Below are 25,957 nucleotides of genomic sequence, written 5' to 3'. Positions count from 1 at the left end.
AGTACCAATTTTCTTAATTACTGTATGGTTCGGTTAAAACATGACTTTTTTCTAAACATGTTTTTTAACTGTGGCGCTACTGTTCCCCAAAAGAACAAACATCACACACCACGCACATACTTCATAATCCCGCCAACAATAGAGGTTCACTGTGACGTATACTTGTTCATTTTGTTTACATAAAATGAACAAACCCATCTGTTGGACTTCTGTTAACAAAAGTAAAAAATAAACAACAGGTTCATAGTACACAAATTGTGTTCGGGCCAAGGCAGAACACAAAAGTAACAGAGAAACAAGAATCTATCTTTTACCTTTCATATACTCGTACTTACATTGCGTATGCGCTGTATTTTACAAACTACATGAAACCAATTCCTAAAGATACTCTGTTAAGAGGCGAATTCAACATCATCAGAATGTTTCTTACTTTCAGATAGTAATCCAGCTACAGTTGAGTTTAAAAACACAATCGAAATTGTTTAGCTACTTTTTCATGTTGCGAGGCTCTCTGTTGATTGTTCGATTGTTTCACTTTTAGTCAGTCAATCAGTAGTGTACGAATCCTCAGGTAGTTTGCGACTCAAATAGAATTATAGTCCTTAGAATAGCTTCAGTTTTCAAACTGCTGTCGTCCGTTAACCGTCGAATGCTCTTCAAATTCATTATTTCTAAATACTTGTTAAAATACTAAAACTTAATTAATTTGAAAAAAAGACATATTTTATGCATTTTTAATAACAAATTCCTCAGTTAAAAATTGTGTTGCAAAAGTGCCAAAGAAGGAGATACAAATTTAGAAAAAAAAAACTTAAAAAAGTGTAATTCAATATAAATATTATTTTTTAAACTTATTTTTTGTAAAATAAAAATAACTTTAAGAAATTACTAAAAATGGCTTATACCTGGGAAAATCGTGTTGACTTCGTTGTCCGTTACATGTATGGTAAGTAAAATTAAAAGTATTTTATTTAAACATATTTAAATGGTTTGGAATTAATTCCAAAAAATAAGCATTAAAATATTTAATCGATAAATTGTAAATTAAAATAAAAAAAAATAAACTGAAATGCGTTGCTTAAATTCCATCCTAAAAGTTTATGTTATTCTAATGAATATTTAATAAGTCTTAATTAAAATTTGAATTTAACTGGCTCTCTGACATATAGACATTTATATGTACGTACATATACACGGGTAAAGGTATTAATAAAACATCTGTCCTGAAAAGGATCAAACGTTTTCAATAAGTTGATGTTTTTTTTTCAAACTCAATTCAACAAAAATTGAGTGATGACTCTTGAAAGGTTCTGCTTATGGCCTTTTGTACCTTAACTTTCAGAGTTGAATGAGTTTATGAATTTATAATAATATTTTGTTTTCATGTACTCATACATATGTATGTATAGTAAATACATATAAAAAGAACGTACATACATAGTATATAAAATAAACCACACAACAGAAGATTTAGGTGAATATAATATTCTTTGACTGACATATGTATATAAAAATATATTTAGAATTTTTACAATAACAATGGTTTTGGTTGTTTGTGACAGATTAGGATAAAACTTTTATGACTAAGATATTTTTTTTGAAAACAATCTTCAAAGCTTGTTATGGGGGTAGTATCTTGTTTTTCTTTTTTGAAATTAAATTTTTGCAAGTATAATTGAAAACTTCTTTTAAAATTTTTTGTGACAACACAACATAAGGGGGAAACATTTTTTTGAAACTTTTTCTTTTGTAACAGAAAACAAAATGAATGATTACATGAAGTGTAGTGCCACAGATTGTTACATTGGTATTATGTGGAAACTTTTAATTATGATACAAAAAAAAACAACAAAATGTGGACATTTTGTTGCCAAAGTATTTTAGGGTCAGAGACAAAAATCGACTTTATTGGCATTTTCAAAATACTTTCGAAAGTTTTTTTTTAAGTTTAAACTGAAACACCTTTGCATCCATCTATGTTAGAGCGTCTTCCTAAGACTTTATGAAAATTGAACCTTTTCTTTTTAAATCTATCAAATATGTACATAAATTTGGCATTTGACAGCAGTGTCTTAATACTTGTAATCATTTGTTCTTGTGTGCGTGCTTTGACCAAATTGTGGAATGAGGGTTCGTTGTGAGAACCTACAATTTCCTTCCGACGCACTTTTTTGTAATAAGTCACTGTTGGACAAAATATCATGGATACATCCGGGATTAAGTCTATCGTGACATCGAATAAACATATTATCCAGAAATGTCACTTTGAATTTTTGAGAATTTCCTAAGATACAAAACTAATGTCAAACGTTTTTTTTTTATTATTAAGATCAAGGCCGTTACTTGCGCAGTAAGCATTTAATTAAAACTCGGCAGTATAACAACTTTTGCATAAAAAGAGTTTCTATTAACTTGTTAAAACATTTGTTTTTTTTTTTTTAAACACGGCTTAGGTCGCTACAGTTGCCTTTCACCTCCTTTAGCTTGTCTCCGTTTTATTTTAAGTAGTTCGATAGAAGAGCTCTTTCTATTGGTTATTTAAGGTTTGTTTTGTTTTGTTCGGCGACGAGATTAAGTTAAATTGAATAAAACTTCTAAATGGCCTTAAACAACCTTTAATTTAGTCTTATTATGAGTTTCTCTTGGAGAATTACTCGAAACATTTCCGTTCGCCTGGAAAAAATTTGGCTATTTTGACTTTAAATTAGGAACAAAATTTCTTACAAAATTAAAAAAAAAAATAAACATATAGTTTAGTCTTGAAGTGAGTCAAATTTTGTGTGGCGTGGTAGTTAGTGCGTAGGAGTATTATGCCAAAATTCTTTGGTTCAATCCTGTGCCATCTAATGTTTTTTCCCGGCTACTGACTCTTGAAACAAAATCCTCCAAGAGTAATTCTTGCCGTGAAAAGGGCTTTCCGTTCGGATAAGGCCTATAAACTGTAGGTCCCCTCCATCCCTGAGCTGACTCACACACAGTAATTGTTGAGATTTGTAAATCACTAGGCCACACTTTTCTATGGATTGTTGCTCCACTCAATCATCTTCCAGATGAAAGACTAAAACTCTGATTATGTCTTTGAGAACAAAATGTAAAATTTTTCATTGATTACAAAATGAATTTTTGACAAAATGTCCATATGGGCAACTTTATACACATTTGTAACAATCACTTTTTTATTTTTAAAAATTATACATTTTTATTAGTTACTTCCAGCGAAACGAAATAATTCAAAAATTATTCTATTTATCATAAAAAAACAATGAATTAATTGTTCTTTGAGATAGTGTTTCAAAGCTGCTAGCTTTTTTCAAGAACTCAGAAAATAGTCCAAGATATTACATATTTATGTGGAACAAATTTTAATTTTGGTAAAGATTACATTCATACATTTTTAATGATTCTCAGAAAGGATCTTTAATTTTGAGTGGAATACAAATTTTTAAGCTTATATAAAGTCAGTCCAATGGAAGATACGGGTACACTTGTAGCACTTATTCTATTTATGAATTTTTCCATGACCAAGTGGCCACAATAAATACAAGATATCAATGGACAATTATGAGCATTTTTTCATGAATTATTTTTTCTTACAAAATTCAATAAAAAATCGTTTCAATTTGATGCCTTTCAAGAACCAAACGAGGAAAGATACAGCCTTGCTTGTGAGGGACTGGTCCGAATGATTCTGTTTACTGAACTTTCAAATCCTTAAGATTTGTGTCTTTATGAAATGCCTAAGTCCAAACACTGAATAAAAATGCACAAATCGTCGTTGTTGTGGCTGTTCTTGGTCGACGCTCAGTGAGACGAACGTGAAAATTATGCAGCTAAGTCCTTGCGTTGATGAAACGTGTTAATTTCAGTAATTTATTAGTATATCAATTGTTAAAAAAAGCTTTTCAGAACGAAAACTCTTATTTTCAATAAGACACTTTATTTATTCTGAGATATTTAATAAGCAAAAATTTGAGTTAAGTTTATCTTTTATGAAGAAAAAATATGCTACAAACATTTCTGCTTATACATGTTTATGATTTATTTTACACGTTTTTAATTTATTTTCTACTTAATTGCAATTTATATTTTACAAATCCATCATGAAATGGAAACACATATTCAACAAGGGATAATGTACTCTAATGCGAAATTTTTAAGAACTAATGTAATTCAATGTCAGAGCAAATAATAAATTGGTTATTAATTTAGTTAAAAGATTGAAGTTATTTGAAAATTTATTCGTATTCTCATTTCAAGATTTTGATTAATTTTCCTAGATCTAGTCCAAACAAAATCATATTTCTATGATACAAAATAAAGCGATTTTAAAATTCTGTCTATTTAAAATTAATTGATATATTATTTGGTCTCTATATAACACTTATAGCTATGACTTAGACTAATTATTGGTCTAAAAGCTAGTCATTAAATACAAAACTATAAAATTCTTTACAAAATATTAATATGTTTATGCTACTTATTTATTGTGTTATTTGTGTTAAAAACTTAAAGTTAAACAGAATGAAATATTACCTACACAATTTCGTTAAAACTTTGATCATTTCTCACCTTACAGTATTTTGATACCTAAATTTTAAACAGCAACAAAATAAAAATACACAAAATTTATTTTTCTCTCATAGAAAATTAAATTTAAAAGAAAACATCAGAGTTTCTCATTTCTGTTTAAAAAATACCAACAGTATGATCATATTCCAAATTAGATAGAAATATTTAGTTATTTAGAACATAAATTTATGTTTCAACGAAATGTATATTATTCTCGAATTTACGTTGTGTGTTTTTTGTTTTGTTTGTAAACTTATGCTTGGTGTGGTTTGCATTTAGCACTTTTACTGAGAATTCACATGTAATTATAAGATAATTTGTCTATTTATTTTAATTGATATTGAACATTTTATTCCCTGTTGATATATTTTATATTTCTTAGATTCTTAAATTCTTACGGTTAATATGTTTTTTTTTCAACAAGTATTGGTTGTAATCGTGTTAAAATTAAACAGAGAGTTTTTGGTTTTAAATCACCCAGATTATTTTTCATTGCGTAATACGTACACATAATGAACAATAATGAACAAATGTAATACACCTCATGTCAATAGATATTTTATAATAATTTATGACTTTGTATAAAACAGGAATTCGAAATTCCTATTGAACTTGAATTTGGTATTCAAAGAGAAAGTGTAAAACTCTTTACTAAAGGATGGATTGACCTTTCCTTATATTGGTACTTTGAAAATGTTGAGAACTAACTATTTTGGTTTGGTTATTTTTAAGCTCGAACAATAAATACAAATATTTGTACTTTATAAGGAAACCTTGTTTAATTTTCAAAAACGGCTTCACAATTTTGCTTTAATTTATTAAGAAAAATCATTCACTGAAAAATAAACATTATGATCAATTGCTGACATTTTAAATGAAACACACAAGCTATTCATTTTAATTGTAACTAATTTTGTAATCAAATTAGAACAAAATAAACATGAGTATGAATTTATTGTTACTAAGTAGTTGTGCAGCAATTTTTCAATAAACATCATCAACAGACATACTATATCCTTTTTGAAATCTCTTTGACATCAAAGTAATTACAAAAAGCCAAATGTCAAAGCGACAGTGTGTTATTAAATCTTTAATTTGATTTTCCATGATGATGTTAGTTATTTAAAATTCTTTGATTAGTCAAAAAAAAAGTAGAGAAATATAGAAACTATTGACGATTTACAAATATGTTACATAGAATAAATAATAAATTGTTTATGTTTATACTTTACTTTTGATTGTTATTTTTGATTAGAATATTAAAGAACAAATAAAATTGACAAATAATAACGAGTATTTTTAAACTACAAAATGACATTGCAAAGATATTAAAACAAAGTAACTGGACATTTTTTAAATTAATGTATGTTTTCATATCTAAAAAACAAGCAACTTTTTGAAATAAGAGGGTGTCGAATATTTTTGTCCGTATTTTTTTTATTATGCCCTTTTTTCCTTTTTTTTCAATGACAATAGTAATTTTTAGAACCTCTTATTTCAAAATTAACTTTTAATTTTTTTTTAAACTCTTTACCATGGTTTACGCAGTAATGGCATCTCGTCAGATCGTTCAATAATTTCAATTTCGCCATCTGATATTTTTGATAAATAAATAAAATTGAATATTTTTAGCTTTTTTTGACTTATTTGTTAACTATCTTGATTCTTTTCTTTGAGTTTTTAAAGTCAACAAAAATTGTTCAAGCTTTCATTTATTAAAAACTTCTCGAGTTTTATTGGTCAAGAAGTCGGTAAATGATCTTAAAAAAAAATTGCGAGAAAATACCAAACGACCATTCTTTTCATTTAAGCTTTTTATTTGCATTTTTTTATAAATAATATTAATATTAGTACATATGAAAGATTGCAAGTACTAAGATTTGAAAATCTATATATTAAATTTCGTCTCCTTTGCAAATTCTTGAACACAAAATACCTCGCCTATGAAATGGATGCTTAGTACCCAAAAAAACATTGATTTTTCAATTCCATTTTAATGTCCTTACTTGGTTACTTTAAACGGTGCTGCATTTCATTCCTTGGCCTACCTTAGTCTCAATCTTAATTAACTATGCATTTCCAGATGGTTTAGTTCCAAGCTACATGTGCCTATTTTCACACACCAAATTGATTAAGTTTCTCACTCAACTTAAGTGAGCTGTCTTCCTGTACTACGTCTACTGTCCCTAGGGTATGGAATCGAAGATTTTTTGGGTCGAAGCATTGAGTTCCATTATCTTTACATGACCCAGTCATCTTAGTCGCTAAAGACTATACGGTTTGTTATTAAATCATCTCCTTTAGTTTTCTTCTATGCTGACGGAACCGAAAACCGCACTGAAATTTGTCTTTTCAAATATCCTTAGGCGTTTTTATCCAATTTTGTCAGGAAACTTCTTCATATAAGGACAGGGATGATAAACAACTCATACGATGAGTCAAACTTTAGTTGTTAGAACACCAAGACTCAATATATCCTTCTGAGTCCAGCCAGACAGCCAAAATATCAATTGGCAGGATTCATTGTATATTTTGATAAAGTTCGTTTCCTTAACTAGGTCAGCTGGAATGTTTCTAAATTACGCTGAAATGGGAAAAAACTGGTAAGAGGTTTTTATTTGATATTACAAAAAACATTGTTTTTTGAGAGAAATCAATTAACGTTTGTTTTATTATAGAAAGGAATGCAATAAATAATACATACGTATATTCCTTGCATGAAATTTTCCATTATCAACTTGTTGCATATTCCCTATAACTTCGCAAAAACCCATATTTAAAGTATAGAGTCTATTGTGGAGCATTTTACATAGACCTTATATTTTACGCTGCTGCAAAGAAAGAAAATATCCAAAAGTGTTAATAATTTTAATGAGTTGTTTTAACATTTTTTCTCCCATTTCAATTGCCAAATTTTAACTTGTTAAGTTTCAAAAGATGACAGCATTAAAAACAGTGTTCTGATAACAATAATTTTGAAAAAATTCAATTACAATTACTTGTAATTAGAATCTCCATACCATATTTCCATTGCTTTAAAATGCAATTGAAGAATAACATGTGATTGAAAAGTATAAACTAGTTGCAATTTAAAAACATAAATGCAATTAAAAACAAAAGGAATGATCACAAAAGCAGCAGTAATTACAGATTTTTTCAGTAATCATTAAACAAAAATGATATTAAATAATATTTTTGTCAAATACATTTTTCACGATATTACAAAATAATTTCCGCCACCTGAGCAGCGGCCTTCCTCTACTGCACCGTCCCTCGCGATTAGATTCGAAGACCTTTCGGGCTGGATCGTTGATGTCCATTCGCTCTTCATGAACTAGCCATCTAAGTAGTTGGACTTTAATTCTGGTCAGTGTCGATGTACAGCCCGTATAGTTCATGGTGACGTTTTGTCCAAGACGTCGTTGGTCTTTCCCTCATTGACCAATGCTCAAAAATGATCCACTGACACCACACTTTGATCTTCCAATTATGTCAATATTATCTGCGTATCCGAGTTATTGGATGGACCTTTGGAAGATTGTGCTTCTAGTTTTGACGGTTGAGTTTTGCCAGAAGGATATTGAAGAAGTCGCATGACAGTGCATCGCCTTGTCTAAAACTTCTTTTGACATCAAATGCATTGGTGAGATCTTTTTTGATTTTGATAGAGCAGAGTGCATTTTCCATCGTCATTCTGCACAAACGGGTAAGTTTGACAGTGATGCCAAAACTAGACATTGCTCTCTATAGATGCTGTCATACGCGGCTTTAAAATCGATAAAGAGATGGTGGGTATCGATCTGAATTTCCTGGGTTTTTTGCAAGATATGCCGTAGTGTGAATTTTTGATCGGTAGTGGACTTTCCTGGTCTAACGACACACTGATATGGACCTATCAGATTGTTGACGAACGGCTTCAGACATTCACATAATACGGTTGAGAGGATCTTATATGCAATGTTAAGGAGACTGATGCCTCTGTATTTGGCGCAATTAAGAGGGTCTCCTTTCTTGTCTATTAGGCAAACTATGCTGAGATTCCATTAATCGGACATGCTTTCTTCTGACCATATTTTAAAGAAGAGCTGGTGCATGCTCCCTACCAAGTCATCACCTGCTGCTTTGAATAGTTTGGCAGCATTTTGTCAGCTCCAGCAGCTTTGTTTGACTCCAGTTTATAGATAAAGCTATCTTCGCTTCGTCAAGGTTGGGTAAACTGAATTGTTGATCTGCGTCGCCTAGATTGTTTGGTTCTATCTCCCTTAAAGCGGAATTCGGTTCGTCATTGCGTTATATAATTTGGAGAAGTCCATATTCTCAACATAGATTGCGGTTCTACTACTATGTTCCCTTGATTGTCTTTACAGGCTTCGGTTCGTGGCTGCTAACTTTGGGAGTTTTTTTTCCATCTATCTCCTCAATCGCGCTTCTTATGCTCTCTTTTCCATCCAAGAAGCCGGTGTTTCCCTTTCCTCTTCTGGTCCTTCTGTTTATTTATTAAAAATAAAAATATGTAATGAATTACGACTAAGCAATCAATTACCTCAATTGTAATTTAAAAGTGCTTTCCCTCAAGAACTTAAACGAATCCATTAATTTTTTAAATTACATGTAATTAATAAGTGAACATTTTCAATTGCAATTACATGTAATTGAAATGTATATTTTTTCAATTAAATTAAATTATGATGCATATTTTTTATGATGTAATTTTGTTTTTTATTTATTTATTTATTTATTTTTATCAGTACCATATTAAAATATTACAAATTATGCATTAAAAAACACTAGCCGCTAGACTATCGGCTCTATGTTTTGTAACTTGTAATTTTAATGCAAAAAAGATCAACTCATAATTACTTGTAATTGAAATGAAAGTTTAAACTAATTGTGAAAAATAATCATTAATTACCAACTCTATTCAAAAGTGACTAAAGTCCAAATACAGGGATATACCAAAAAGATCTAATTCGAGAACACTTTATTAAAAAAAAATTCGAATTATATTTTGATAAATATTAATTTACATTAGATAAGTTTAAATAATATTTCACATATTTTGAATCAAAGCAGCGTTAGAGAATGCTGCCAAACTTAACCATTTTTTAATCTTTTTGTGCGGTCGAAACACCATTAAGATTTATTTAACCTAAACTGAGATTAACCTTTGGTGGAAACATAGAAAAACTTAGTCCAGTCCCAGTTAGTCCAGTTTTATTAAAAAAACTAAATAATATCAACAGTAACAGATTGATTTTTTTGTCCCCAATAGAAAACATATGATTCCAAATGCACAACTACTTAACGAACACATCCATCGAGATCAAAATGCAATATCAATCGTACCAAAATTTAAGAACGAAATCACATAAGATCCATTCGAGACTCGTATAAATGTCAAAAACCCATCGATAGTAAGAATTTACTTTAACTTTTATCGGTAGTATTCATACTGCTGATGTTGTTTTTATTATTCGTGTAAAATCCTACTATGCTATTAATAATTTCCAACAAAACACGGGTATATATGACCGTTTAAAAAGGTGTTAAGAAAGCCCAACTCTTTTCGTGCTCCATTTTGCCTGTGCTCCCCTACTCCATTACCATTCAACATTTTTAGTTTAAAATAATATTATTTTATTAAATGCAAAAAAAACTCCAAAAATGAATGAGAAAGTGCCTTCAGGCATCCTGATACATTTCAATCTAAATGTGAAATTCGATATTTTGTGTGGAGTTTTAAAGAAACATTCCAAAAATCATCAAGTCAAAATTCGAAGTTCAGTACCGTGCGTTGAGTATGATCTTTTCTTTAAATTGCAATTATTATTGCTAGTTAGTAATTTTTTAGTAGGTAATTTCAATTTAAAAGCTACAATTCACGGTGGGATAATTCATGTTCAGAGTCCTTTAAAAATATTACTGCCAGCCAAGATAAATACAACATTTTTTATCAAAACAAACAACAAAAAATAATTGTTTATATCGAAGATACATTTATTTAACATTTACCTTTAAAAATATTGAAAAGAATTTTTAATTGACTTTGACCGCCAAGGGGATTTAAAAATAATGTATATAGTTCAGCTAATTAAGGGTTTTATATTTTCTCTATACGTACATTACGTACGTTATGTAGACAGGACAGACAACATACTGGATTTCATTTTCAATATTTTTTGATGAGATAGTTATTTATTTCAGACAGAAAAAAAAATAATTATTTTATTCTTCATTTCACAAATAAAATAAAACAAACAAACAATGTTGATACGAGTGTAAATCTTGTTGGAGGAGGAGCAAGAGTGGTCGACATCCTCACAAGACTCAACATTGTTGGCAAGGTATGTGATATAAAAAAAGAAAGAAAATAATCGATCTGAGAATTGTGATTGAAGATATTTTATTTGACAGTATCTATCATCGTTTGTCAGATAAATGTGTTCAGATATCCGTTGATACGATTTAGATCTTTAATGCAAAAAAAAGAAATAAAAGAAGAATGCAAGTGATTTGACAGAACAACATTTTTACGATAGGGTACGATAAGAATTCCTCTCGCATGAGGGAAGACATGTACTAGCTATAGTAGGTACCTACTTACCTAGTTCACGTCATGTTAAGGTCGTATATTCAGGTATCCAAATGGTTTATTGTGTAACGAACCATAAGAACAAGGGGATGAAAAGGGGGCCGGGGGAGGGATGGTATTGGATTTGTTGATGGAATTCGTGTCTGATAGCGTGGTTTTGTGGCTTATTAGAAAGAAGAAAAAGGAGTGCTTACTGTCTTTTAAAACAAAAACAAGAAGAAAACTAAACTAAAAAATAACCAACATCTGCTTGATATTGTTTATCCGTTGCTCCTAAGACTTTAAATGGGTTTTTGTATAACTAAGTAAGTTTATTTTTTCTTCAAAGTTTTGATGTTTATCTCAGAAAAAAAACTTAAACTTTATAGAAGTACTTACCAAAGCGAGATGAGTAAAAAAAAAAACTCTTTCTGTTAAGACATGCGAATTATTTTTATTATTACGAGTAGGGCGAGCTTTCGAATGGATACGTTACGTAGATAGATAAAACTTTAAGGGTTCAAGGGAGGGAGTATAAAACTACATCTCCTCCCCACTCATCCCCATCCTATTTTAAATTTGTTAAAATGCGAGTTGCTTACCTTTTCTTCAGTTTTACCAAATTGACAACCCTTATATTTAACATTTGAAATATTTATTCATTAGTGACCTGATTTTTGTCCCTTTTGAAGTTTTTCTCTAAATTTCAAAAACTAAATTTTGTAAGGGAAGGTTTACGAATAGATATTCAAATAAATGGTTAAGTTACATTTTTTGTTTTGACTATAGAAAGGTAAAATAAAGATATAGAAGGTTTGATATTTAAACTTGTGGGATATACATATATTATTTCGGTTGTATGTAATTTATGTAAGTAGGTTTAGAATATTTTACTAAATGATTTTGTATTTGATAAATAAAATTTTGTATGAAACATAATAAATTGAGTTAAAAGAAGTTTTAAACAAAACCAATGTTATTTCAAGTACTTATTTTACCTGTGCATATTTTTGGGTCTTTTTGTTTTTTTTTATGTAGAGTGAATTTATTTGACTTCACTAAAGAAGCCTTTGACATAAATTAACCTTAATTGAAGGAAAATGTTTATTTTCAATTTAATTCTTAGATTGTAAAAAATGTATAGCTTAGTTTACTATATAACCGACGTAGTTATACTTTTCTTTATCTTGTCCATATTATTACTATCTAATAAAGTCTTACAAAATTGTTTAGTTTTTTGTTAATTTTTGATTTACTTTTGTTAACTTTTAATAAATTTTTTCACCTAATGAAGATGTATATTACAGCTGATCCAAAAATAAATGGAATTCAAAAATTTCATTAAATCTTAAATAACTGTGCAAGGAGTTCGCAAATTAGAAACAAATTTGGTAACCTTTTTAAAAGGCCATACAAAAACAAATCTGTAGAATACATCTTTTTAAAAGTAACCATGGCGTATACTTAATTTTTTTATTACATTTTTGAAACAATTATGTTTGTTGTCAAATCCTTTTATAAGGACATGTTAGGAAAATAGGAGCTTTAAGATTAAGCTAGCCCTGTGCAAAAGATAAAGATAACGTACAAATATTTCCTCAGTAAAAACATTGCTGTGGAATCTTGTTCCTGAAACTTTATTATCACCTAAGACCTCATTTTTCTAGGGGCCTCAAAAAATAATATAAGCAAATAAAATAAATTAGTTAATGTTTAATGTGTATATTGCTCTAATTTTAACAATCGTGTAGTTTTCACTTGTGAAATGTCAAAACGTGACGGCTTCAAAAAAGACAAATAGCTTACTATTCAAAATGAAGCCTCATATTGGCAAACCTTCTTTTTAGTATTTCTAAAAAGTCAAAATTTCTAAATCCAAGAAATATATTGGAAGCTACTAGAATTTTTGATTTAGGCAGTATTAAATTTGAATAATATTTCGCGTTCTGTAATATTCTTTTTAGGCTGTGTTGCATGACCTTTAGGGCCATTCCGAATTTCAAAATAATTCAACAGGTGTTTTTTAATACTTTTGACATACATTTTTAAATTAAATTTAATGTTGAAATCTATAAAATAAATAAAACAATTATCTCATACTCGTAGTTGTAAAACTAAAAAATATTCTACAAAGAATGAAGTTTTCAACATCCCGAAAAGTTAAAAAAATAGTATTAAAAATGTTTTAATGATTCAAAACTATTGACTCACCACTTATTTAATTTTATGAACAAAACATTTGGCAAATAATTGTTCAAAAACTCAATTGACAGAGTTTTTAAATAAAAGATATTTTTTGGTTTAACTTCTCTGATATTTTAACTGAGAACAATTTTTGATTGAAGATAAACTTTTGGAAGTTCCTGACAAGATAATTTGGGTTTTTACAAAAAATATAAATATATATAGGGACAAACATAGGACGTTATCAGTGTGGGTCGCGTTCTTCCGTCTTTTTAAGTAAAAATCTAGAACGACGCCATTAAAAAAAAAAACAAATGTTAGGGTTAAAACTTACTAATGTTAAGACTTTTAGTTTGATCATTAATGTTTTAAATGATCTTATCTTTACCTTTAGCTTAAGATGACTTAAGATTAAAGTTTTCAAAAACTTTTGGAACTGAATTCTTTAAAAAAAATGAATCTATCGAATGGTACTGAAAGAAGATGCTTTATTTTATTAATTTAAGATTTGAATAAAACAAAGTTTTTCAAAGATCAACCTATAAATCTTTGAAAAACCTTGTTTTGAATAAAATATTTTTACCAAGCGGATTTCAAATGCGAAGTTAATAAATATAATATTTTATATGTATATAGTCATTAAATATTGCATTAAAAATAGATGGCATTCATTTAGAAGACTACATCTCTCTTTTTTAATATAGACAAACATTTTTAGATTCTGAAAGCTTATCTCCTTGATTAATCTCTGCTTTAAAAAGGTGTGTCTTGTTTTCTTCAAGGTAAGTCTGCTATCGTAACATTTGTTTATTTCAACCTAAAATTTAAACAAAGCATCATCAAAAAAATTAAAGTACATTTTAAAAACAAAACTTTTTGATGTTAAAGCATCAGTTACATCCCAACCCATATACCAAAAAACATTTGATTCTTTTTTTGATGACAAATTCCATTGGTACAAAGAGACCAATTAAACTATCCACATACATTTGCGAATGGATGGCCAATCAAACCTACATTCACACAAACATATATAGTTTGATGAAATTGTGTAGTTACTGTCAACTTATGTGAAAAATGTGTAGAAAGCTATGAAGTCCATTCAATTGTATGTAATTTGTTTCTATACGCCGCAGAAGGAAAACAAACACAACCACAATTTATTTTAATTTTCTGAAAAGTTATCCATCAACTGACCTCATATGTAGCTTGGCTATCCAACAGAGTTAGTCAAATAAAATTAACCAACCATCTAAACACACACACACACATCAAACTTTATCCTTTTAGATTTGGCCAATTAAGGACTATTATTTGGACTTCAAACAACAATCATCACGAATTGCTAACATTATCTAGAGTAGACCTTATCTAATGACGGTCTCAAAATAATGGACATGAATAAAATTTAAAAAAAAGAATGAAAACAAAACAAACTTCATCCCAAAAAAAAGCAGACAACAACCATCAACAATGATTTGAAAACAAATTCGGTTTTAATTTAAGAAGACTTATGCTACTTCAATTTTACTAAGCGACTGTCTATAGTAATCTGAGATCGGCATTTGATTTTCTAAAAGGTGAGGAATTCACCTGAGCAACTGCTCAAAACAAGAACTCTGTAGAAATATTGCTGAGATGCGAGATGCCTAAATTTGCTGTTTGAAACAATGTCTCATTCCAAAACGTTGATTAAATTCTTAGGAAGAATAAAATCCCACGGAAAACATTTCTCCTCGCTGATTTTTGTTTTGCTCAAATTAAATTTGTAGGCAAAACAAGGAACAAATAACATAAATCACCTCAAAAAAGAAGCGACCTTGCACATTCTGTTCTTCTACAAATGACTAATTTAGGTAGGTAATCCTGAATCCGGAATCCTCGTGGTATAGTATCTACCATTGACAGGCAGCGAAGCAGTGACTGCAAGCAATTTAAAACTAAATACTAATTCCTTAAAATAACCACCCCTACCATCACGTAAAATACCAGTCGGCTAAAAGATTCATTTACTTAGCTGTCTATTTGTTGTGTAGTCTGTGTATAGAGCTCGTTCGCCAAAGTGATTTATTTTAATTAAAAGTGAAAGCCTTCCATTGTAACTAGATATACTTGTACTCTGTAGTCTCGGGGTTTTAACCCTTGATTTAAATTGCAGTTATTGTACAAAAACAAAATAAAGAAGAATGTAAAATTTCCGGCTGTTTCCTATACTCGGATTCTTTATTCTATTTCTTTTATATATTTTGTATTTTTATCTTTAAAGCTTGTCAGTTAAATGTAAAGCCTTGTCTGTCTTGAGATTGAGAAGTTTATTTCTTTTAGTCTATAGCAATTATTCGTCACTTTCAAAGTGTGTCTCTTTATATGCAATGTATATTCTGAAGATTTTAAATGCAAGACTTTCCGTCAGATACTTAAAAAGTAAGCTACAAACTTAGTAAAGCTATATCCATAGATACGTCATATTTGGGCGCTGTGAGAGTGATTTTGGTTATATGAAAGAATTTGTAAGAAAAAGTAAAAGGAAAAAGAAGTAACATCTACTTGGAATATTAAAATCTTAGCCTTAGTTAAAAGAATAGCAGTAATTATACTATAGTGACCTGCTTTTTCAGTCACACACATTTTTAAAGAACGATAAGTACATTTACAGTTATTGTTTTTATTTTATTGTGTTGTCTTACCTTTTTAATTAATATTTCTGCATTTAATTTGTAATCGTAAGTTGTGTTAAATTTTTGTTTATGATTTACAGAAGTTTAACACAACTATTCAATAAAAAAAAAGTACGTATACGCCACAGTACCTTTTAGAAAGTGGAAATTATGGTGCTTTTTCGAAATTGATTATGTGATTCAAATCAACTTATTTTTTAATGTCATTGAATAATATTATTATATACTTAAAATACAAATAAAGGAAATTACATAGTTTGTAATTTATTTTACATTTTAAGTCTAATGAATATGAGTACTAAATTTGTATGTATGTAGTTCTCTTTTTCGTTTTGATGGTGATCAAAGGTTGAAACAGTGATTTTCGTTCTCATTTTGATTTATTAAGGCTCTGATCTTTTTGAAATCAGTAAAAAAAGATTGGGATACGACATGAACTGACAATAAGAACTTTGAAAAGTATGAAATCTACAACTGAATTTCAAGATGTTTTTTGGCGGGATATTCGGGAAGTTTTGATAGGATTTTATTAGTGTCACTTGATGTTTACTTTTTAAATTTTTGCCAAAAGCAACAATTTTCAAATATTTTCTCCTAAAAGCAATTTTGGACTTTCCAAATCCAAATTTTATTGTTAATAAAGCAAGTTCTATGCTTGGTTTTATTAAACGCTGGGCAAAGGAGTGATGATCCCTATGTTACTCTTTCTTTGTATAATTGTTCGTCCTCATCTTGAATATGCTTCGCAGGTATGGACTCCCTATTACAAAATAAAAATAATAATAATAAAAAATAAAAAACGTATTGAATCAATTCAACACAACTTCATTCGCTTTGCCCTAAAGAGTCTTCCTTGGGATGATCCTAATGATCTGCCTCCGTATGAAGATCGTATTCTGCTTCTTCAAATGCAATCTTTCCATCAAAGACGTGTTAATAGTCACTTAGTATTTTTTCATCAACACATTAATGGTGAAATTGATGACATTTGCTATCTTGTGTGCATTTGAGTTACCGAGGCGGAACTCATCATCTACGTACTTTTGACTTTATACATATTGACTTCAATAGAACTTACTATGGTAAGAATGAAGCTTAAAGTCGAATGAGCATTTTAGATAACTTAAACTGTTCATCGATTGATTTAAATTTAAATAAGGTGGGATTAAAATCATTGTTTAGAACCAGTGCTCTAATATCGTAAACGTTCTCATTTTATTTTTTGTTCTGTAATAGTTAAATGTTAATTATGTTTTGTATTTTGTGTGTGTGTTAGGCTATTATTTTATTTTTTTTTTGCTAACAACTAACACATACACTTATGATGAACCTCTGAGGAGTATAAGTTTACTATTTTCAGAAAATTCTGAAGTGTAAAAAAGCTCCATATTTTAATATAGTGGATACTTCGACAAAAATATTTTATTTTTTTTGTTGGGATATTGGTGTTTCTGGATTTTGGGGTTTCGGGATCTTAAGGTTTTGGTATTCTAGGTTTTCGGGATTTTAGATTGTTTGGATTTTGGATTTTGGGTTTGCGGGATTCTGTTTTTTTTTTTTTCAATTCAATGAATGTTTTTGAATGTACTTTCAACACATTGTTATGTACAAATTAAAAAAAAAAAACAAATTTGAAGTATAAATATTCCTAAAATTACTTATCTAAAATCCAAGAACAACTTTTCAACTGTGAGAATTTTCAAATCTTTCAGTTTGACAAATTTTAGGCATAACCATATCATCAAAAATGAAGTTAGATAATGTTGAATCAAAATGACTTAAGATAGATTCCGTAATGTCAAATAATTAGTTAAAAAACTGTTCAAATTAATTAATTTTACTTTACATTAATATTGCAATATGGAAATATTGAAAAAAGACTTATTGCAATCTTTTTAATATTTATTAATGGTGGTTGCAGAAATATAATTTACGCTTTTGCTATTAGTGTAAAACATAAACAGACAGCTGTTGAATAATGTCAATGTCTAATATTTTACCAGAATTTATATAATTAAGAATGTCTCAATTTATTCTGTACAAATTTTTTATGAAAATGAAGTTCTGAAAGGCTGTGCTTCAATATTTATCATCTGTAAGTTCAGTAGCGTAAAAACATCATTGATATGTCTAGCCATATGATTATTTATTAAACCGCTACTTTACTTATTAACATACAGTAATTGAACCAATGGTCCTTACAACAGTGTTTTTTTCTTTCGAAACACCTGCACTTCTAACTTTTTTATGACTTGACTACGAAACTACGATAATGTGACTTGTAAGTAATAAAAAAGTATTCCATCCCACCTCATGTATTATTTAAATAATTTACGAATGCATGTTTGACTATGACACTCTTCTTCTACAAACATGATAATAATGGTACCTTGACGACCACCAAGCTTTTACGTGAGTTGCATTGGAATATTTTGATATACACATAAGGACATGCATATTTACATATACATATGTACTCTACATACATACTTATGTATGTACATGACTCTTAAAATGATAACTTTAACATTAAACTTTTCCGAACAACAAAATTACGACAAAAAAAAAAACATAGAAAAGGAAAAACAATAAAATGTCAAAAGTTATAATACATCTTAAAAAAAACTCCTTTTGGGTATAAAGCCGATGACAGATAAAATTTTTGTATTTTATTTTTAATGAAAATGTCAGAAAATGAAACAAAACAAAAATAATACAAAATAATTACCTGTTTGTGTAAAATAAAAGGTGTATAGGTTTACTGAAACCTTTTTGACCTTTGTAATTTAAAAACAAACTTAAAAAAAGTAAATGCCACGACGGATGGATTTCATGTTCCGGCTTTTATGTACACGAGTAACTTAACGAAAATTACCTAAAGGGCTTGAAATTGTTTTGGAACAAGAAATTAAAAATTAAAAAATATATATATTTTAATTGATACATACTCAAGAGGTCAAGGACCATGATAGATGAAAATATATCTTAACAATATTCTCTGATAAAGTCGAAAACAAAAGCATAGAAACTTAACGAAACAAATAAAAATATAATCATGAGATGAGATTAAGATATAGTCATTTTAAATCACTTCAAATTTGATCCATCTGATGATTATAAAATTCTTAGATAAGAAGAAATCTAACTATCTGGACATTTTACAATTAGATAACATTCAGCAGTCCCGTCAAAAATAATAAGAAAAATAGTGGAATCTCAAGAACATGCTCATGGCTTGCTTACTTCATGCTTAATTTATTTCTTGAATTCAATATAATGCAAGTACGAGTATATTTTACATTACAACTTCTTCTTATACTTCAGTGACTACCTTACCTCCCTATCTGCCTTATTTTTTGTCACAAAAAGAAAATATAAAAATCCTCTTTTAAGGATATCAACTCTACTCACCCAGGTAACCACCATTTGTATTAGGTTCTGGATCAGCTCCGTCTCCAGCATCACAAAACGAAAACACTGTCAGTTCCAGAGGTACAAAAAAGACTTTGCTGCTTCACACAACTTGTTGCTTCTCCAATGTTCTCTTTTTCAAACTTTACAGAGAAAAAAAGAAATGAAAACGACAACGATGACGATACAGGATGCAGGACGCAGGACGAGAACGAACCACCACCTGATTCTAAGGGTTGTGGTCGAGAGTTTAATGGTTAAATATTCATGTTAACCTACCGTATTTTTGATGGGTAGGTAAGGTATGGCTCGACATGTTTTTTTTTTCGGTGCTGTTGTTGTTGAATGGTGCTTTTTGCCCTGGAACTTTATGAACTTGTGCTGTGGATAATTGTAATGCCAAAGGTACAATGAATTTAATACAATTCTTTTTTTCAACGTCGTTGTTGTTGGTTGTGATGTTGTTTTTCCCAATGGAAAAAAAGACGACCAACGACCAACCGAAGCATAAGATGAGGCGTTTTTGCTGTCAGACGTTGTTTTGTTTTTTATATCCACGTGCCTTGTTTTGTCTGTCTGTTGACAATAACTTTTAGGTGATTCAGTACAGCACCAGGGCCGTATTTTTTACGACGTACTTGAGAAGGAACACAAGAGCATAAAATTAAAATCCGTCATCATCTACAGAATTTTTTGAGACTTGCTTGCAAAAATTTTGATTACTTGACTTGGTAATACTGCCTAAGAAGCAAGCCAAGCAACTTAAGGGAAAAACCCACCTATCGGAAACTATTGTTTTCATCCCCGTGTACTTTTCAAAAAAGTTTTCCTAAAACTAGTTGAAGTGAAGATGAAACATTCATACAACACATTCAGTCCAAAAAAAATTAACACAAAATATGCTAACCAGATGAAAACAAAAAACTTATTTGACCATTAATTTTTACTCCCACTAATAATTATAATATTAATAAAATACCTGGCAAAAATTTAGAAAGCTCGGAATCGAACTTTGACATTAAAAAATTTTTATGAAAAATTTCATATGAGAGGTAGAAATATTACTTTTGCTTAACTAATTTTGTTTTTTGAAAACCATAAAATACTTAAAATTTTCAACTTCTTTAAAAAAAATTCAACGTTAAATATGAACATTCTACGCAGTTTCAATTAACTTTTCTAAGCGAAAAATTGAATTTTTCATTTAAAAAGGGTACAAGTTTTAATGCTTAACTTACTTATTTTCAATATGCCTTATGCACAAAATTCAAAACCTCAAAAATCACACAATCAATAAATGTTAAAACTTTTGAAATTTTAATTTTTTTGATTCTGTCACAAAACTTTCTTTCAAAGTTTTGTATTTTTGTATTGATTTTCCTTCCAAATATTTGTTGTTTTTGAAATGAAAAAATTAAATTATTTCTTTTACTCGATTTTCTTGAACAGGTTTAATTGATTTCGTGTTCACTTAATTTAACTATATGAAAAGTTTTTAATAAGTTAATTTAAATAGTTTTTGAATAACACGTTCAATTTTGATGTTGGCAGCTGTCACCTTTGAATCTTTCATCTTTTGACATTTGACAGGTTAAATATGCCATTTCTAAAAGTGGATCATTATCGGCTTCAACAAAGTATTGAAATAGATAATGTTCACTATAAAATTTTAAATTTTGCAAGAAAAGTTTCATGGCAGTGTAAAAGCTTTGAATAGGTTATCACTGTTAGCCAACAAGATCTTGTGATTTGACATCTTAAGACTTTCAATAATGTAAAAGATAACGTCTATGTCAATGCTCCACAATAACTCAAGATCTTTAAGATGGAACTCGTCAAGTTATCGAGGACAAATACAGCGGCAAATGTACGAATTGGCAATAATACATTTTATGAAAGGATAAATGTATCCAAAGCCGTGTATGGTTTTTTTATAAAACATTAAATTTGTATTGTTAGTTTTTGTAAGATATAAAAATTGTGTATTATAAAGTGTAAAAAAGGTTTTCATCATAAAATAAGTAAAGAAGCCTTACAGAATCAAGTAAAAGAACCCGAATGGGTTGTCATTTGACATTTACTTTTTATTTATCAAATTTCAATTTTTTCAAAATTTGTTAATGATATGGTCCAGTGTATTCTTATAATTATTGGCTACGGTTGATTGCGAGCTGTTGAGGCAACAAAATAGGTTCTCAGAAAATAAATTATTCTCAAATCAGATATAAATGTTCTAACAAGAGCCTCTAAAGCTTACAATACTAAACTGTCCGATTACACATTTATAGTCTTTTGACATTTAAATTCTAAGGTGGCTGCTGCCTATGATATTTATGTTATTTTCTTAGGCCAACATTTTAAAACTGATATGAAACATTTGGGATAATTTATTTGTACTTATTAAAATATTAGTCAAATGTTTTGTCTTGCTTTTGTTTCATTAAAATGGTGTATTACCTATACAAAAAAAAAAAACATTAAAAAACTTTGCTTTTTTCTTAAATCCTAATACTTTAATTTTTTTTCTATTTTCATTTAGATAATAGTTATGTTTCAAGCTTTCAATTTTCCCTTAGTGAAATTTTTAAACTGCCTTAGGTACATTTTTTGTAAACTTATACGGACTCTGCCTAAGTGATATTTGTTTGTACTTACATGGACACACTACAGCTAGGTTCGTTTGAGTGAAAATTCAAAATTATTTCAAAAAGAATTGACATTTCTCGATTTCTCTTTCTCTGTCTTTTTTGACGTCAATTTAATTTGTGTTCATTTTGGAACAACTTGTTTAGGATTTTTTTGTATTCAATAGACACCTACATAATTGATAAAAATCCTATCAAATAATTATATTAACTTAAATATTTTAGCCCTAAATTTCCAAATATAAAAATATCCCAAAAAAAAATATTCTCAAAAACTATTACCCTGGTACTTCTTAGATAAAATAAGTGATCAAAATTGAATTTCGTTACTCAGTGGAAGTTAGAATTTTCACCTCCATATTTTCTTTATTACAAAAAATTAACTATTTCTATATTTTTTAGGACTGATGTCTTCCTTTTGTTGTTCACGAAGTTGTTTCCCTTGTACTGACTCTGCCCTGAGGTCATTATGTCCATGATGTTTTCCATCATGTACGCTTATAAAGATTGTCTGATACAGCGTATGTAAAGTATAGATTGTTTCAAATAGTTTCTCTGTTTATTTTGCTTTATTTATTTCAATATTTTTAATTAATGCCATGTTTTATTAAACTTTTCAAAAATGGTTAAATGCCGTTAGAACCATCATTCCGATCAAATTAAAACTTCTACAAATATTTATTAAAATTAAATTATGTAATTATCATCCCTCAAATTTAATTGTGTGTGTGCTTAATTGCGGGGGTGACATTAAAAAAGTAGACTTTTCAAAAATGTCAAATGGAATTGACAGGACAGAAGATTATAATAAAATGCTAGTGCGCATATTTATGCATGGAATTCAATTGTGTCACATTTAAAACCCTTCAAATTTTAAAATTATTTGTATGTGCACACTGTGCAGTGCATATGTACGCTTGTAGGTTCGTTTGAAGAGCATCCAGTGGCAGTAGATATAATAATGCAGCCCTGTATGTCATTACCATATCATGATATATTGAAATTGAAGTTCGGCTATAGTATAGCAGGACGAGGAATTCCCTGTTTTACAAGCTACATAATGTAATGTAGCTACGAGTTCCTTCCATTTTAACACATTTATTCATCGGAGTATATTATATTCCCTACAAGCTTGGAATATTTTAACAGCTCGATTGGGGTTGTAATTTACCTGTGAGCATCGACCCTTGTGACTGTGAAGCCCCCTTGACCACCATAATATGCATATAAACCTGTGTAATGCGCTAATGAGAGCTTTTAGGTAGATACTTTGGCATTCCTCTGTACATACCTTTGGGGGGGACAAGGGCATATAATGTAAATGTTAAAACCTGGCCTTTACATTTTTTGCAAATATTCGGCCGTTGACAACGGAACGGATATGAAGCTCATTCTAACATTGTTCAATTTTATATCCAGCTGATTTTCATAGGTTAGGTTTAGGTTTATAAAAGAAAAAAGCGATCGTTTAATATACGAGTACGAGTATTTGGAAGAGGGCAATGGCATTTATACCGACATTAATTTTTAGTGGCGTTTTTGTTAGAGGCTTACCACCTCGCCACCGCGGGGGTGTATAAATAACTGATATGGTGGGAATAAACTTTTAGAATGTTTACAAAAATCCACAGAGACCTTGTGTGGTAGTGAATAAACGAAATATCATCAACCTATTGGGAATTTTATGTAGGAATCGGAATTCAAGCATTGCCCGCCGCAGGAAATAAAGTAGTGGTTTTCAATTTGAAATGTTAGCCCTTGAGATAAATCCTGATCCTTTTTAGTGTAAAAATTTGCTTATTGAATTAAAAATATTTAAAAAACAAATATAGGACTTTGTTTTGATATTTTAAAAAATAAATATTTATTTTTGAAAGAAATCAAAAGTTTTTCTATTGATAATAGAAAATTATATGAAGCATATGGTTGCAGCACCCATATACTTTTCATTAAATTTTCATTATGAATTCAAATCATAATTTCAGAGTGTAAAATGTCAAAAGATGACAGTTTTCAAAGCGATAGCTGCCGAGGTAGTGGACTTACGTTGAAGATCCCTTTGAGGTGAAATTTCAATTAACTGACTAATTTGGCAAATGCAAAACATAGTATCACATTAATGAAAAATTAGTTGATCAAGTTTTTCATTTCGTTCTAAAGTTTTAAAAATTATATTAAGATCTGAATTTTAGATAAAATTAGATAAATTCAAGAATTTATATTAGTTTATCCAGAGGTGGAATCGGTGATTGTTGATTGAAATGATCTAATTTAATATACGTAAAGTGATAGTCAAATTGATACCTAAAAAGCTCTCACAACAAAAATGTGATAGTCATTTTCAAACAAATATATTTATTCCGAATAAAGCTACCAGACGCTTACACAAACGACTAGTAAATTTTCTAAGTTCGTTTTATTTCGTTAAGAAACATATAAGAATTAATTTAAAATTTTACCAAGGCAACAATGAATTTTGCCAATTTGAATCTGAAATTGTTGAATCGAATTGAATTGAGTTGAATTATGTTGAATTATCTTGCACAGACGGAATAAAAATGATAGTCAATTTGACTATAACCTTAGCCGATTCCACCAGAGGTTTCAATTGACTTTGATTCAATAAATTGAATTGAGTTGAATTATTTGAATTATCTTGCAAAGACGGAATAAAAATGATAGTCAATTTGACTATAACCTTAGCCGATTCCACCAGAGGTTTCAATTGACTTTGATTCAATAAATACTTTCTTAAATGATTTTAGATGAAAGTCATGTCCTAAAGAACCTGAGATAACTAATAAACAATTTTTTAAAGTTTTTTTTAATGGGTTCAAAATGGAGAAATTCTCGAGCTCTAAATATTTTGTATACCTATGTTTTATATATTACATGAGTCTTTTACAATGTATGTTTTTCAAGATTCAACAAAATTTCAAAAACAATGTTAGATGCCTTTGTAAATTTTCCCAGTTATTTTCCTTACATCTGACCTTAGGCACGAAGACTTAAAATTTTTTAAATACTGGACATTTTTTGTTTGAACGAGTACGTAGACGTAAGGGCTCCCAAGAACATTTCGTGGGTGTTTTTTTTTACCATAACAGTTTAAAAAAAGGTAAAAATGTTGGTTAAACCTAAATACCTCTCGAAACAATAACTCTAGAGACTTGGATTAAATTTTATATCCTATGTTTTAACGTGATACCAACCAATTATATTTTTGGAAATAAATTTAATTAACGTTTTTTTTATAAATAAAAAAAAATGAACGAAATATTTGTCACCTCAAAAATTTAACGAACAAAAAATTATTTTATCTCCAAAACAATTTTTTTCAACGAAGAATAACGTTTTCAACATCTGTTAAAATCGAATCGACAGTTTAAAAATTAACAAAAGTTGGTAAAATATATTTTCAAAAATTTGAGATTATGGCTTCAACTAATTTTAACTTATAAAAAATCTTGTTCCCAAATTACGAAAAAATCGGGTTTTTTTACAAAGAATAAAAACCTAAAAAAAAATGAACAGTTATTAGAAACTAATTTTTTACTCAAATAATTTATCCTATAAGAAATATTGTTTTCAATATTTTATAAAATTTTGAGAAAAATCGAATTGACAGTTGTAATAAAAAAAACCTAAAAAAAACATTATTAAAGCGTTTTCAAACTAATTTTAAAATATAAGAAATATTGTTTCTAACATTCGGTACATTTTTGAGAAAAATCGAATCGAAAAATAAAAACCAGAAAAAAGCAATACAAAAACTTGGTAAAAATTTACTTTCGACTCAAATATCTTTCCAAAAATTAAAAATATTAGCTTTAAACTAATTTTAGCTCACAGAAAACATTGTTTTCGACATTCAGTTAATTTTTATGAGAATTTAACAG

General features: G+C 29.0%; 1 protein-coding gene across 1 annotated transcript in view; it reads left to right on the top strand.

Moving 5' to 3' along the window:
* The first annotated feature begins 546 nt into the window (after positions 1-546).
* LOC129952059 (sarcoplasmic calcium-binding protein, alpha chain) overlaps positions 547-25,957 on the top strand; it is a 64,043-nt gene continuing 38,632 nt past the window's right edge. Inside the window, exon 1 of the mRNA XM_056064483.1 lies at positions 547-946. Within this exon, the coding sequence (XP_055920458.1) occupies positions 895-946 (52 nt within the window). The 5' untranslated portion in view covers positions 547-894. The remainder of the gene's footprint in view (positions 947-25,957) is intronic.

This window comes from Eupeodes corollae, chromosome 3 (genome assembly GCF_945859685.1).
Source record: "Eupeodes corollae chromosome 3, idEupCoro1.1, whole genome shotgun sequence".
NCBI lineage: Eukaryota > Metazoa > Arthropoda > Insecta > Diptera > Syrphidae > Eupeodes > Eupeodes corollae.
Note: the sequence above shows the minus strand (reverse complement) of the source record. Positions and strands in the feature narration are given on the sequence as shown.